General features: G+C 41.3%; 1 protein-coding gene across 1 annotated transcript in view; it reads left to right on the top strand.

Moving 5' to 3' along the window:
- DNAH9 (dynein axonemal heavy chain 9) overlaps positions 1 to 17008 on the top strand; it is a 380960-nt gene that overhangs the window by 244855 nt on the left and 119097 nt on the right. The window contains exon 50 of the mRNA XM_003818106.6: positions 11488 to 11913. Within this exon, the coding sequence (XP_003818154.4) occupies positions 11488 to 11913 (426 nt within the window). The remainder of the gene's footprint in view (positions 1 to 11487; positions 11914 to 17008) is intronic.

Raw genomic sequence — 17008 nt, 5'->3', positions numbered from 1 at the left:
AGTATTTACTCCTACCATTGCAAAGTGAAGCTCCACAATAGGCTATCTGCAAGCTGAGGATCAAGGAAGCCAGTCCGGGTCCCAAAACCTCAAAAGTAGGGAAGCTGACAGTGCAGCCTTCAGTCTGTGGCCAAGGGCCTGAGAGCCCCTGGAAAACAACTGGTGTAAGTCCAAGAGTCCAAAGCCTGAAGAACTTGGCGTCTGATGTTAGAGGGCAGAAAGCATCCAGCACGGGAGATAGATAAAGGCCAGAAGACGCAGCAAGTCAGTTTCTCCCACCTTCTGCCTGCTTTATTCTAGCTATTCTAGCAGTGCTGGCAGCTGATTAAACGGTGCCCACCCAAACTGAGGGTGGGTCTGCCTCTCCCAGTCCACTGACTCAAGTGTTAATCTCCTTTAGCAACACCCTCACAGACACACCCAGGAACAATACTTTGCATCCTTCAATCCAATCAAGTTGACACTTCATGTTAACCATCACAGTCACCTTGAGAAATGTCAAACTGATATTTAACACAATTCAACATCTGTTCCTCATTAAAACTCTCAGTAAAGTAGGAATAAAATAATACTTGGCTATTTCGCTAGCAGATGGAAACCAATCCCAATCCAGGAGCAAAACATTCCATCTAATGACAGAATCCAAGAGGCATTGTCATTAACGTAGAGAAAGCGCAATGACAGCTCCCTTCGCTACTGTAATTCAAAAATGTGTCCTGAATTTCTAGCCAATGCAATAATAAATTTAAAACTCTTAATCACCTAAATGTTGTGAAATATCAAACATAATATTTATGGATGATATAAAAAATAAAAGGGAAAGTTAAGGACTCATTGCAAAATAAATTTTAAAATGCAATACCTTTCCTAATATCCACAATAGCCAGTTAGAAAATATATTTTCAAAATAACAACCAAAACATATGGTACAAATAAGTGTAAAGAAATTTGTTGAAACTGTGAAGAAAACTACATATCCTTATTGAAGGATATTTTAAAAGATATGAATAAACATATATACTTTGTATACTGGGAGATTCAATTTTGTAAGGACACTATTTCTCCAATTTACTTAAAAATAAAATACTACTCTAATTGAACTCCAAATTGATTTTTGGCATATTCGTCTCTACTGTTATTAAAAGTTCTTATCATTTAACCAATTATTAAAGATCCAATAACCTACATGTTCAACAATATAAAGTTAGCCAAATTGTATATTCAGATGGAAGAAAAGTGTGCATTGTTTATTTTAAGTCATATTTGCAAAAATAATTGACAAGAAAAACTTTCAGATTTTATTTTCAGTAAAACAGTAGGTTTGAAATTAGTATAGTGATTGATATGTATATTTGTATATATACATGTATGTGTGTGTGTGTATATATATATATATATATACACACACACACACATAGAGAGAGAATAATAGAGAGACATAAAAAAGAAAGCTGCTGAATGAATCACACCAGGACATAATGTTTTATCTCTGGTTAGTAAAATTATGAATCTTGTTTTTTATCTTTGCTTAATATTCCACAATAAGTATATACTCTTAATAAATGGACAAAACAGTATTATCTTGTAGAACAGTTAAGAATAATAAAGAAATAAAACTGTAAAAGAACTAGAAAACTTCTCAAAAGTTTTCAGATCAGTTTTTATGTATGTGAAAGGTCTTTCTAAATGCAGAAACAAAGAACTATATTTAGAAAAGGACTGTTAAATGTGACTTCTTAAAAGCTTTAAATTTCTGTAGATCACAAAATACCATAAACAAACTTTTTTGCATTAAATAGAAGTTTAATAATTTATTATAATCTTGATGGGAAAAGTCCAGATTGTATTTTGATATTTTTTACATTAATATATTATTACAATGTGAAGAAAGATTTTTTTGAAATTTTGTTTTAGTCATTTCCTTTGAAGCCACATCATGGTAACAGAGTCTCACTCTGTCACCCAGGCTGGAGTGCAATGGAGCGATCTTGGCTCACTGCAACTTCCACCTCCTGGATTCAAGTGATTTTCCTGCCTCAGCCTCCAGGGTAGCTGGGATTGCAGGCGCACACCACCATGCCCAACTAATTTTTTGTATTTTTAGTAGAGACGGAGTTTCACCATGCTGGCCAGGCTGGTCTCGAACTCCTGACCTTGTGATCCACCTGCCTCAGCCTCCCAAAGTGCTTGGATTACAGGCATGAGCCACCATACCCAGCCAGTAACATCTTTTTTTATTATTTAACTTTTAAGTTCAGGGTACATGTGCAAGCTTGTGATATAGATAAACTTGTGTCATGAAGGTTTGTTGTACAGATTATTTCATCACCCAGATACTAAGCCTAGGACCCAATACTGGCGTGAGATTGTATTTCATTGTAGTTTTGATTTGCATTTCTCTAATGATTAGCTATGTTGAGCTTTTTTTCATAGGTTTGTTGGCCACATGAATGTCTTCTTTTGAGAAGTGTCTGTTCATGTCCTTTGTCCACTTCTTTTTTTACCATCTTTTTTTTTATATATATTATTATTATACTTTAAGTTTTAGGGTACATGTGCACAATGTGCAGGTTAGTTACATATGTATACATGTGCCATGCTGGTGTGCTGCACCCACTAACTCGTCATCTAGCATTAGGTATATCTCCCAATGCTATCCCTCCCCCCTCGCCCCACCCCACAACAGTCCCCAGAGTATGATGTTCCCCTTCCTGTGTCCATGTGTTCTCATTGTTTAATTCCCACCTATGAGTGAGAATATGCGGTGTTTGGTTTTTTTGTTCTTGCGATAGTTTACTGAGAATGATGATTTCCAATTTCATCCATGTCCCTACAAAGGACATGAACTCATCATTTTTATGGCTGCAAAGTATTCCATGGTGTATATGTGCCACATTTTCTTAATCCAGTCTATCATTGTGGGACATTTGGGTTGGTTCCAAGTCTTTGCTATTGTGAATAATGCCGCAATAAACATACGTGTGCATGTGTCTTTAAAGCAGCATGATTTATAGTCCTTCGGGTATATACCCCGTAATGGGATGGCTGGGTCAAATGGTATTTCTAGTTCTAGATCCCTGAGGAATCACCACACTGACTTCCACAATGGTTGAACTAGTTTACAGTCCCACCAACAGTGTAAAAGTGTTCCTATTTCTCCACATCCTCTCCAGCACTTGTTGTTTCCTGACTTTTTAATGATCGCCATTCTAACTGGTGTGAGATGGTATCTCATTGTGGTTTTGATTTTCATTTATCTGATGGCCAGTGATGGTGAGCATTTTTTCATGTGCTTTTTGGCTGCATAAATGTCTTCTTTTGAGAAGTGCCTGTTCATGTCCTTCGCCCACTTTTTGATGGGGTTGTTTTTTTCTTGTAAATTTGTTTGAGTTCATTGTAGATTCTGGATATTAGCCCTTTGTCAGATGAGTAGGCTGTGAAAATTTTCTCCCATTTTGTAGGTTGCCTGTTCACTCTGATGGTAGTTTCTTTTGCTGTGCAGAAGCTCTTTAGTTTAATTACATCCCATTTGTCAATTTTGGCTTTGGTTGCCATTGCTTTTGGTGTTTTAGACATGAAGTCCTTGCCCATGCCTATGTCCTGAATGGTAATGCCTAGGTTTTCTTCTAGGGTTTTTATGGTTTTAGGTCTAACGTTTAAGTCTTTAATCCATCTTGAATTGATTTTTGTATAAGGTGTAAGGAAGGGATCCAGTTTCAGCTTTCTGCATATGGCTAGCCAGTTTTCCCAGCACCATTTATTAAATAGGGAATCCTTTCCCCATTGCTTGTTTTTGTCAGGTTTGTCAAAGATCAGATAGTTGTAGATATGTGGCGTTATTTCTGAGGGCTCTGTTCTGTTCCATTGATCTATATCTCTGTTTTGGTACCAGTACCATGCTGTTTTGGTTACTGTAGCCTTGTAGTATAGTTTGAAGTCAGGTAGCGTGATGCCTCTGGCTTTGTTCTTTTGGCTTAGGATTGACTTGGCGATGCGGGCTCTTTTTTGGTTCCATATGAACTTTAAAGTAGTTTTTTCCAATTCTGTGAAGAAAGTCATTGGTAGCTTGATGGGGATGGCATTGAATCTATAAATTACCTTGGGCAGTGTGGCCATTTTCATGATATTGATTCTTCCTACCCATGAGCATGGAATATTCTTCCATTTGTTTGTATCCTCTTTTATTTCCTTGAGCAGTGGTTTGTAGTTCTCCTTGAAGAGGTCCTTCACATCCCTTGTAAGGTGGATTCCTAGGTATTTTATTCTCTTTGAAGCAATTGTGAATGGGGGTTCACTCATGATTTGGCTCTCTGTTTGTTATTGGTGTATAAGAATGCTTGTGATTTTTGTACATTGATTTTGTATCCTGAGACTTTGCTGAAGTTGCTTATCAGCTTAAGGAGATTTTGGGCTGAGACCATGGGGTTTTCTAGATATACAATCATGTCGTCTGCAAACAGGGACAATTTGACTTCCTCTTTTCCTAATTGAATACCCTTTATTTCCTTCTCCTGCCGAATTACCCTGGCCAGAACTTCCAACACTATGTTGAATAGGATTTAATGAGGTGGTTTTTTTCTTTTAAATTTAAGTTCCTTATAGCTGCTGGATATTAGACTTTTGTCAGATCCAAGCTTGCAAAAATTTTCTCCTATTCTGTAGGTTCTCTGTTCACCCTGTTGATAGTTTTCTTCGCTGTGCAGAAGCTCTTTAATTTAATTAGATCTCATTTGTCAATTTTTGCTTTTGTCACAGTTGCTTTTGGTATCTTTGTCATGAAATCCTTGCTCATTCCTACGTCCAGAATGGTATCGCCTAGGTTGTCTTCTTGGGTTTTTATAATTTTGGGTTTTACATTTAAGTCTTTCATCCATCTTGAGTAATTTTTGTATATGTTGTAAGGAAGGGGTCCAGTTTCAATCTTCTACGTATGGTTAGCCAGTTGTCTCGGCACCATTTATTGAATAGGGAGTCCTTTCTCCATGACCTGTTTTTGTCAGGTTTGTTGAAGATCAAATGGGTGTGGGTGTGTGGCCTTATATTTCTGGGTTCTCTATTCTGTTCCATTGGTCTGGTCTATGTGTCTGTTTTTGTACCAGTGCCATAAACAAAATTTTAAAAGAAATTTTCAACACATATGTGAAAAGAGTAAATCTTCTCTATATATGAAAAGCTCTCGTGAATTGTACTGGGAATCTCCCATTTGTTCTGCTCCCCTCCTCTTATTGCCCCCAACCCAGTTACACTTTGCCCTTCCCAACTCTGTTCTTTCCCTAACCTGAGAGACTTGATTTGCATAAATTATATCAATGGACTGCCTTTGCCCTCTAGGTTTTTGTGCCCTTTGGCCATGCTGAGTATCAGAAGGTCATAGGAAGGAGAAAGAGAGTGAGATCCCGGTAGTCATTTCTTCGGCCTCCACCTGCCCTCCACTAATGGTTACAGCTCGTGTAGGGCTCCTTCTCCAGAGGGCTCTCTCTCTGTCTCTCCAGGTTCTGCTAACCCCTCCTCTCCCTTTTCTCCTCAAGCCCAGAGTGGAACTGGAACCTCCCCAGCTCCACTCACCCTAACATTACTAGCCCAGAGTAATGTACTCTCTCGTAGATCTCTTCAATCTACACTTTCATAAATAGTTCCTTTAGTTAACTGTCTCAAAAGAGCTGGTGTGTTGTATCATCATTTTGCCTGCAGAAACCCTAACAATTACAGTAATCAAAAAGAAAAAGATAAATAGCCCAGTAGAAATGTAGGCGAAGGACAGGTACAAACAACTCACAAAATAAAAACTCCAAATAGTTTGTCAACATGAAAAAAAAGTTTAGCATCACTAGTAAATACACATATATTTGCATAATATGCATACGTTAATTAAACCAATGTTGTGATCTTATTTTTAATCTATCTTTTTTTTATTTAAATAATATTTCCCAGTGTTGAAAGGATGGGAGTGCATATAGGTTATCTCAAATACTGATGATTGGGATTGAAATTTCTGAGAAATAATAATTATTACTAATAATAATTTAATAAATTGAATAATTATTGAATAAATTGAATAATTGTACAATAATTTAATAATTATTAATGACAATTTGTACAAAGAATACTAAAAATGTTTTTACCCTTTGACCCAGCAAATCCCACTTCCAAGAAGATTGCCGTAAGTAACTAAAATTTTCACTTACATAGAACAATGTTCAGCAAAGCATTATCTGTGAGGTAAATTCTGGGAAATGACTTAACATTTTCAGAAATTAGATAAATTTTAGATAAAGTGTGGATTGTCCATGTACAGACTTTTTAAAAATCCTCTCTAGAAGAACTAGTGACCTTCTCTCACACCTCTTTTTTTTTTGAGATGAGTCTTGCTCTGTCGCCCAGGCTGGAGTGCAGTGGCATGATCTCGGCTCACTGCAAGCTCTGCCTCCCGGGTTCACGCCATTCTCCTGCCTCAGCCTCCCAAGTAGCTGGGACTACAGGCGGCTGCCACCATGCCCAGCTAACTTTTTGTATTTTTAGTAGAGACGGGGTTTCACTGTGTTAGCCAGGATGGTCTCGATCTCCTGACCTCGTGATCCGCCTGCCTTGGCCTCCCAAAGTGCTGGCATTACAAGCGTGAGCCACCGCACCTGGCCACCTCTTTTTAAAAGTATTCATAAGTTCTGCCTACACTAGCTCCAAAATATGTCCCAAATCCAATCACTTCTCACCATCTCCCCTGCAAAAAGCCTGGACCAAGCCACCTTCAGTTCCCTGCCTAGACGGCTAAGCTGCCTCCTGACTCTCTTGTTCCTCATCCACTCTCCCCTGCCACAGTGTGTCTGCACTGCAGCAAGCATATCTGAGAGCATAGGCTGCATCATTCCATTCTCTGCCAAAAACACACCAGTGGCTTCCCAGTGAAATTAGAGTAAAATCCATACTCCTCATACTCCTTCCCATGGCCTCCGGAGCCTCTGGTGGTCTGGCCCCAACTGCCTCTCAGCCATCCTCTCCACCACTCTCTGGACTGTCCTCCCCACTGTACATCATAGCCAAGCTTGCTTCTGCCACAGGCCTTTACACTTGCTTGCTCAGCAGCCTGGAACAGTCTTCCTGCAGTCTGTAGAGCTGGCCATTTCCCATCATTGAGATCCCAGTGAAATGCAGCTTCTTGAAGATGCCTTCCCAGAGGAAGAGACCTTCCTAGCTAACGTGGCATCATCACATTCCAAGAATTCTCTCTCCTGAGCCCTTGTGTTTGTTTTTCTCAGTATTTAAAATATCAAAGATGTATCTCTTTGTTGCCTGTCTCCCCCACCTGAATGAGCAAAAGAACTTTGCCTTTCTTGTATCCCCATCACTCAAACTGAATGCCTAGTACATACTAAATAATATTTGTCCAATGATGACTGCACACATATTGATTCATTCATTTATTCACTCAACAAAGACTTTTTGAGTGCTCTTCCTATGCCAGGCACTGCTCTGGGTACATGTGATACATCCATGAGGGAAGATCCCTGCCTCTCTGAAGCTTATACTCTAGCAGAAGTAAGGGGCAAGAGACAATAAATACAACTTCAAAGTGACTTATATAATGTAGTAGAGCATGACAGATGCTGTGGGGAAAAAAGAAAAATGTGGAGTAGAGTAGGAGAAGCAATGAGGCTGGGCATCTGGAGAGGATGGGTGGGAGGAGGCAGAGGTGGTAGGCCTTCTTAGGAAGGAGACGTTTGAGAAAAACTTGGAGAAGAACAAATGCATCAGGCAGATATTTGGGGAAGAGCAGCCACACAGCTAGAACAATAGTCCTAAGACAGAGTGGAGTGGAGCCCAGAGTGCCTGTGCCTAACAATTCCTGCCTTCTGAGAAGTGTTTCTCCCAGGCTAGGCATGGCGGCTCATGCCTGTAATCCCAGCACTTTGGGAGGCCGAGGCAGGTGGATCATTTGAGGTCAGGAGTTCAAGATCAGCCTGACCAACATAATGAAACCCTGTCTCTACTACTATACAAAAACTAGCCAGGTGTGGTGGCAGGTGCCTGTAATCCCAGCTGTAATTTGGGAGGCTGAGGCAGGAGAATCGCCTGAACCCGGGAGGTGGAGGTTGCAGTGAGCCAAGAACATGCCACTGCACTCCAGCCTGGGCGACAGTGTGAGACTCCATGTCAAAAAAAAAAAAAAAGTTTCTTCCAGCCTTGTGTTTCTATTAGCACCACACTGCTCTATCTGCCTGCCCCATGCGAATTGACTTGAGGGCCCATGCTTAACCAAACAAGATCTTTACCCAGGGATTTTTTAAATTTTGACTTGCATTGGATAAAAAGTCTCTTTCCCTTCTCTTTCCATCCAATCACTCAACACATATTTTGACAAGCATTTACTACATAATTTCTTCTGTTCTGGACACTGGGGCTTCCATGGTTAACAAGATAAATGGAGGTCCCTGCTCTCATGAAGAGGAGGGATACAGTAAGTCAACAAGGAAAAACTGAGAATCATTTCAGGTTCTCTGAAGGAAACCATCATGGCTCTAGGATGGGAAATGACTAAGAAGGGGAGGTTGGTGGGTAGAGTCTTACAGGGTGGGGGTCGTTTAAATTGAGGTTGTTTTGTTGTTGTTGTTGTTGTTGTTGTTGTTGTTGTTTGAGATGGAGTTTCATTCTTGTCACCCAGGCTGGAGTGCAATGGCATAATCTTGGCTCCTTGCAACCTCCACCTCCCAAGTTCAAGCGATTCTCCTGCCTCAGCCTCCTGCCTCAGAGTAGCTGGGGTTACAGGTGCCTGCCATCACACCTAGCTAATCTTTGTATTTTTAGTACAGATGGGGTTTTCACCATGTTGGCCAGGCTGGTCTCGAACTCCTGACCTTAGGTGATCTCCCTTCTCAGTCTCCCAAAGTACTGGGATTACAGGCGTGAGCCACCGTGCCCAGCCAGAATTGAGATCTTGGTGGATGCAGAGGTATCAGCCATGCAAATGTCTTAGGAGGAAGTGTTCCAGGCAGAGACCTGAGGTGGCAATGAGCTTGGCAAGTCAATACACTGAAAGAAGGTGATCACAGCTACAGCCTAGTGAGAAAAGGAGAAAGTGGGCAACAGTCAGAGAGTTAGACCGTGTGCCTTCCAACATGAAGAAACTGGGGTGTAAAAAAGCAACCCACACACAGGGAGACAGGGAAGGAAGAGAAAGTCCACAGAGCCCTGCCGACAACATTGAGAATGGGATTCCACTCATCATACTGCCAGCTCCATGCCTGCCCTTGCCAGATATTCGAGTGAGAAAATCTCCCTGTGTACTTCATCTAGGGTTTCTGTCACTAAAACCAAAAGAGTCATGATTAATTTATAGATATATATGAATATGAAAAAGACTGGAAGGAGAAGGAGTTACTGTACGTGGAAACATCGACCGTGATATATCTGGGTTATAAAATTCATTTTCATCTCTGTACATTGCTTAACTTATGCTGTTTTAAAATCATGGCATTCTTTGGTTACATTTGTATTTTCTCACTTTGCCCTCTGTCACCTCAGGGGGCCGTGACAACAGGTGTGCTGGTATCCCTCTCACACTTGTGCTGCCTACCTCCCTGCCCTCACAGGTGTATTGGGACCAAATGTGAAATCCATTGCAAGAATGAAAGGAGCATCTGCCACAGTACTTCCACTCGTAGCTAGAAATAATTCTCTTTGTTTGTGGATCAAGAGCACCTCAAATTAATTTGGCATAAGAATCTAATTTTTAAAATCAAGATTTCCCCCCACTGACAAAGTTAGCGCCATAAGCAAATGGTTTCACAGCATTTTAAGAGCCTCCAGCTACATTGGGGCTCCACTGCCCTAATGGGAAGTGATAGGGAGCTGGGCGTGGGAGTCTGCAATGTACCTTTCACGGATATTTCTTTCACCTGGCAGACAGCCTAATGCTTAGCTGTCTGACCCATGACCAGGGGGTCCCTCACATGGGAAATTTGTTTATATTGGCGGATCCCCTTGTGGCTCTTGTCCAATCCATGTCCAGTTTATGCCTGCCTGACCATCACTCTGAGCTGGGAGCTCAGCCCAGTACCTGGAGAAAACCCAGCCTGGAGCAGCCCCTGGTTCTTCAGATGGAAGGCGCAAATTCAGTATACCACCACAACAGGAAACACATTCAAATATTTTTACTTACAGATCCTGAGCAGGGAGAATGCAATCAGTTGGGAGGGGAGTGCTCTGTCCCTGGGTCACGACAGGTAGGAATGAAGAGTGAGGCAGAGAGAAAGAGAAGTGCATAGAAGTGCATGGCAACCGGCAGTATATATAAGAGATATATATAAGAAAGTGTGTGTGTGTGTGTGTGTGTATATATATATATATATATATGAAAGTGTGTATATATAAAAGAAAGTAGGATGTGTATATATATATATAAAAGAAAGTATATACAAGAAATATATTTCTCATATTTAATATAAGATATATCTTATGTTAATATATAAGTATATATAAGAAAGTAGGATGTGGGTCACTTTAGGTTTTCAGCAAATGCCTGAATGATCCCTTTAAAGGAAGTGGCAGGAAAGCAGGGAGCTCCTGCCTAGGAGAGATCCAAATTCTCTGGCTACTGGCTTGAGTCATTTGGGTGTGGTATAGAACTGGAAGCTGTATCCAGGGTAACTGAGCCCTGCTTCTGGTATGAGAAAGTTAAACCTATATTCAAAATGGATGCCCAAGCAACAGAAAATTAGAATTCCCTACACCTGATTGTAGGCTTCTCACCGAATGTCATAGTAGGCCTTAAATCAACTTCATACGCATTTATGACACCATTTTATGTACAGAGTAGCGAGTTCTCCTGCCCCCAATTTACAGATGAAGGTGGCAAGTTCTGGAAGGTTTAAGTGATTTGCCAAGATCAACTCTTTCAGCCGTGTCTTTCTGGAACAAGCGAAACTCTGAGCAAAGGACAAACCCAGGACCAGGCAGAGCAGCTGACTCACAGGCTGTGCCTTGTTTCTGTCTGAATTATTTCTTGGCAGAAAATGCTGTTTTGCTATCAGGACAGTCAAGTGTAGTTAGAACAAGCTCATGGAACAAAGCAGTTTAATTAAGGAAAAAAATATTACTTGGGTTACAGTGCTATTCTCTTCAATCCAAGATGGAAATTAATTTATAATAACCTTATCTTTTATTCATAGCATGCTGCGTATTTCAGAGTATGTCGGCATCCTTGTATTTCTCAGTTGAATGTGAAATAATTGTGTGTTTCTAATGGGCTGCGAGTCAGTTAAAGTGCTGAAAGAACATAGCTGAGTCTTGGCTAACCATTCAGAGAAGTCTGAAGCCACTGAGGAGTAGCTTTGGTTTCCTTTTGATGAGTCATGATATTTAAAATTCAGAGGGCTGCTGCAGGCTTCAAAGCAGCCCTTTCAAACCGATCACTCCACAACCTAACTCCATCAGTGGCGGAGGACAAAGAAAGCCCATTCATGTTCCCCTAACCACCTCCTTCTCTTTTCCCAGACCAACCTGACAGAGCTGAAGTCATTTGGCTCTCCGCCTCTGGCCGTCAGCAATGTCAGCGCTGCGGTGATGGTACTGATGGCCCCCAGGGGTAGGGTGCCCAAGGACCGGAGCTGGAAGGCTGCTAAGGTCACCATGGCCAAAGTGGATGGCTTCCTGGACTCGCTAATAAACTTCAACAAAGAGAACATTCACGAGAACTGCCTCAAAGCCATCAGGCCGTATCTGCAAGACCCCGAGTTCAATCCTGAGTTTGTGGCCACCAAATCCTATGCGGCTGCAGGCCTCTGCTCCTGGGTCATCAATATTGTGAGATTTCATGAGGTGTTCTGTGATGTGGAACCCAAGCGCCAGGCACTGAACAAAGCCACCGCGGACCTCACAGCTGCCCAGGAGAAGCTGGCTGCCATCAAAGCCAAGATCGCTGTGAGTGACCCCAGAGCCCCTCACCCTGCTAGTCCGCCTCCAATACAAACAACGCTCTTCAGACACCATCTAACACCTAACATTACGGTTTTTAAAGAGAAGCAGGAAAACCACATTTTCATGCAAAATCTCATTTTTCAGTAGAGGCAACTTTTTACATTTCTTTCTCAAACACTGTATAGGCCAAACAAGACAATTCCACTGGACCACTGGTTTACAAGCTGTGGTGCTAAAAGGTTTTCTCCTTTTCTGAACAAAAGGTTAAAATTTTGAGACTTTTTCTCTTTCTCCTTGGAAATGTGGATTTTAGCCACCTTACCCTTTTTACCTATTCCCTTCAGTTCTAGCCAACTATCTGCCTGTCTCACTTTCAGTAGCATGGATGTGTGGAAATGTGTCAGCTATCTGCATTGTTTTGTGGAAGTTCTTTAAAGCAAGTTATACACTGTGACTTAGTGGGTGGCCCCTAGTCCATAAATATAAAACTGTGAGGGTCATTAGCTTTTATAAACTCATGTAGATATTGTTATTATGTCTGCTTCACCCAGGATTTGGAGATGGGGATGGTGATCTTGGATTCACACCTATTTGGGAGATTTTCCTTGTCAACCTGAAATAATTGAAAGGATCAGAATTCTTTTTTTTTTTTTAATCTGTAGAGGCAGGGTCTCCCTATGTTGCCCAGGTTGGTCTTGAACTCCTGGGCTCAAGTGATCCTCCCACCTCAGCCTCCCAAAGTGCTGGGATTACAGATATGAGCCACTGAGCCCAGCCCAGAATCCAGCTTCAAGAGTTGATTTAAGTGAAAAACTGGCAATGAACTCCAAAGAGATAGAGTGAGTGCTCCAAAGTAAAACATTAAGGTGTTACTTATATAGGCAGAAAACAAAGAAATTTTCTATAATAGGCTGGTTTATGAGTTACAACAATTTAATTAATTACAGTTTTCTGTACAGCTTGTTTCACTTCCTTTCCAATTTAAAAGAGTGTATTTAACCTTCCATCTTAGATAATGTGGAGTCTTTGTGTGAGAAAGGTAAAAGAGAGGTTAATCTATAACAAAGATCAGCAATGAAGCTGGAAGGAGTCTTCCCTGGTGCCCTTTAGTCATTTGCAATGTTTTACAAGACAATGTAGGTAAGGAAAAAGGCCAATCTATAATCAGAGAAATAAAGGTTACAACTGCCTAGGTTATAGCTGCCTGTCCTGTGACTCGAGACCTATAATCACATTACCTTAAGGCTCAAAATATTTTAAAGTTCCACCAGCTTAGATCTTGAATTACTTACTTTCATATGCTTGAACTTCACCTTTCCCATAAAAATGTATACTAACAAAGTAACAGGTAGAAATCAGAATGGAAGATAGCATAGCAACTAAGACTCCATCCTTCCACATACCTTAGTTCCAATCCAAGCTGTAATATTTACTGATCGCGTGACCTTTAGAAAGGTTTCCAAAATGCCCAAACCTTAGCTTCCTGAAGTAGAATAGACACAGTAATAGTACCTGCTTCATGGGACTATTATGAGGATTAAAGGATGTGATGTGTATAAAGCATGAGACTAGAGCCCAGCCCATGATGAAGGGAGCAGCAGGAGCTGCCCCCCTGCTGTGAGTGTGACTATAACTGCTCAACCACTACTGTGTGAGCGTGACTATAACTGCTCAACCGCTACTGTCCCATTTGACAGCATGTGCCGTCTACCACATGCACATCCAACCTCTTGCATGGACTCAATCACGGCTGTGATCACGTTCAATCCAAAAAATTTTCTGGATCTTTAATTTCTGTATGTGCATTCTAGGCAAATAAGATTCTTGCTACAAATTTGTCATGACGATAAGGAGGATTTTACAAGTTATGAAAGGTAGGATTGTAGACATGCCGTATGCCACGTGACATGGGTTTATTGATTGTTAGATTAAAATCTATGGAAAAAGGCTCTAGATCAAAGATCCTTGAGACCGATCTCTCTATTTAAAAAGATACTTTGGGCTGGGTGTAGTGGCTCATGCCTGTAATCCCAGCACTTTGGGAGGTCAAGGCAGGAGGATCATGAGGCCGGGAGATCGAGACCATCCAGGCCAACATGGTGAAACCCCGTCTTTACTAAAAATACAAAAAAAAAAAATTAGCTGGGCGTGGTGGTGGGCACCTGTAGTCCCAGCTACTTAGGAGGCTGAGGCAGGAGAATGAAGTGAACCTGGGAGGCAGAGCTTGCAGTAAGCCAAGATCAGGCCACTGCACTCCAGCCTGGGCAACACAGCGAGACCCTGTCTCAGAAAAAAAAAAAAAGAACTTTGGCAAAGCAACTCACCTCCTTTCAATATGCTTGTTTTATAATGCACATGTTCATGGACTAGTTTACTTAAAATAGATGATAATCACCATAACAATTGCTCCCTTCAAAGAACATCACATGCAAGACACCGTCACATCCCCATTCCTGAATTTATTTTTATTTTTTATTTTTAGAGAAGGGGTCTTGCTATGTTGCCCAGGCTGGTCTTGAACTCTTGGCCTCAAGTGAATGTTTTGCCTTGGCCTCCCAAAGAGCTAGGATTACAAGCAGACTACAGGCATGAGCCACCATGTCCAGCCCATATTCCTGCTTTTTGGGAGGAAAAGATCTCCCGATAATTTTTATATTTTTCAGTCTCTTCCAGAAAATATAACAAGAACTGCATTTTCAAAGACTCTTGACTCAAGTTATTTTAACTAAAGGAACAGTTGGTGCAAAGAGAATGTTTTCAAAATGTTTATACCTTTTCAGTAGCCAACATTCACATGACGGGCCCACTCAACCTGCGAAAGCAATAAGAATATTTTAAAATTCCTTGGCTACCTTTGGAAGGCACTTCTTTTCTGCCAAAATATTTTCCGGAAAAAAAAAATTTATTCTTGCTTTTAACAACCTCCTCTCCATCCTCCACTTATACACATCCCTGTCAACATCCCAGGAATGTGGGCACTCCCTGCTAATAACACAGGAGATGGGCTAACACCCATCCCTAACCTGGAGACCCACCCAGGGCAAGAGGATTCCTATATGCTGCAGGGCCATTTCCAGCCTAGTCCAATCTCACATACACACACCCAAGTCTTACTTTGAGGATTTTAGGATAATTCCAAGTAAATAATCTTATATTCAGAATACAGAAAGTGGGGGGAAAGCATATTTCAAGACAGATTTCAGTTTGATTACTGTATGCAGGACATTATATAGTTTGGATATTTGTTCCTGCCCAAATCTCATGTTGAATTGTAATCCCCAGTGCCTGAGATGAGGCCTGGTGAGAGGCATTTGTGTTGTCAGGAGAATCCTTTATAGTTTGGTGCTGTCTTTATGACAGTGAGTGAGTTCTTGTGATATCTGGTCATTTAGAAGTATGTGGCACCTGCCCCCCGCAACTCCCTCTTGCTCCTGCTCTGGCCATATGACGTGCTCCTGCTTTGCCTTCCACCATGAGTAGAAGCTCCCTGAGGCCTCCCCAGAGGAAGATGCCAGCGGTATGCTTCCTATACAGCCTGCAGAACCATGAGCCATGAAACCTCTTTTCTTATAAATTACCCAGTCTCAGGTATTTCTTTATAGCAATGCAAGAATGGCCTAATACAGAATGGAAACACACAAAAATATTAACAGTGGTGGTGATCTCTGGGTGATGAATTTTGGATGGCTGTTTTGTCTAATCTACATTTTCTTTTGTTCTGTAGTGAAGATATATTAATGTTATGATTTATAAAAATAATAGTAAGAACAAGGGAGGCATTTTCCGTGAGCATATTATCACACACAGAGTGAAATATCAAATAGTAGAGAAAGGCTTCTGATGAGAAACAAGAATCCCTTTTAATTCTTATATCTGTTTCTGGTGCTTGAGATCACATCAGAGCCTGCTACCTAGCAGCTCAACTGTGTTCCAGTTGGCCCACGCAGTCTATTTGCAGATGATTTAATTAATTGCCAATATTTAAAACAGCAGGTACTTTTACGTAAAAATCTTATTTTAGGTCAGTCTAAAAATAATCAAAAGATTCTCATATGTCATTAATTGACCCTAGAGTTAAGTAATGGCTTCCCATTCACACTGTTGTGCTCATTTTGTCATAATCCCCACCAACTTCTATTTTTTTCAACACTAGACTCATCTGACAAGTTTCCATTATCTTCCCACTTTCTGATCACTTGAATTTCTGACTTCTGTCCATGTGTTATGCTGACATCTATTTTTTGATGTATCTTATTGAGGCAGTTGACCTTCTGCTAGTTAGCTAAGGCTATAAGTTGTCCATTTCCATGTCTTCCCAATATAGTTACAGTAACCAGTTTTATTAGGTTAGCACAGAAGTAATTGTGGTTTTTGCCATTACTTTAATGGCCAGCACGGTGCCTCATGCCTGTAATCTCAGCACTTTGGGAGGCCGAGGTGGTTGCATCACCTGAGGTCAGAAGTTCGAGACCAGCCTGACCAACAATGGTGAAACCCAATTTCTACTAAAAATACAAAATTAACCCGGTGTGGTGGTACACGCCTGTAATCTCAGCTACTTGGGAGGCTGAGGCAGGAGAATCACTTGAACCCAGGATGCAGAGGTTGCAGTGAGCCAAGATTGCGCCATTGCACTCCAGCATGGGCAGCAAGAGGGAAACCCCGTCTCAAAAAAAAAAAAAAAAAAAAGAGTAATGACACAAACTGCAGTTACAGCCAGGCATGGTGGCTCACGCCTGTAATCCCAACATTTTGGGAGGCTGAGACAGGTGGATCACCTGAGCTCAGGAGTTTGAGACCACCTCGGCCCACATGGTGAAACCCCATCTCTACTAAAAATACAAAATTAGCTGGGCATGCTGGTGGGCACCTGTAATCCCAGCTACTCGGGAGGCTGAGGCAGAAGAATTGCTTGAACCTGGAAAGCAGAGGTTGCAGTGAGCTGAGATCGTGCCGTTGCACTCCAGCCTGGGCAACAGAGCGAGACTCCATCTCAAAAAAAAAAAAAATGCACTTACTTTTGTGCCAGTCTAACAGTTAATGTAACCTTTATTTCCTGTTCTATTACATAAAGGCAGCTCCCTTGGAGCTCTCAGCT

This window comes from Pan paniscus, chromosome 19, assembly GCF_029289425.2.
Source record: "Pan paniscus chromosome 19, NHGRI_mPanPan1-v2.0_pri, whole genome shotgun sequence".
In the NCBI taxonomy this organism is placed as follows: Eukaryota; Metazoa; Chordata; class Mammalia; order Primates; family Hominidae; genus Pan; species Pan paniscus.
This window is presented reverse-complemented; position numbering and strand designations above follow the sequence as displayed.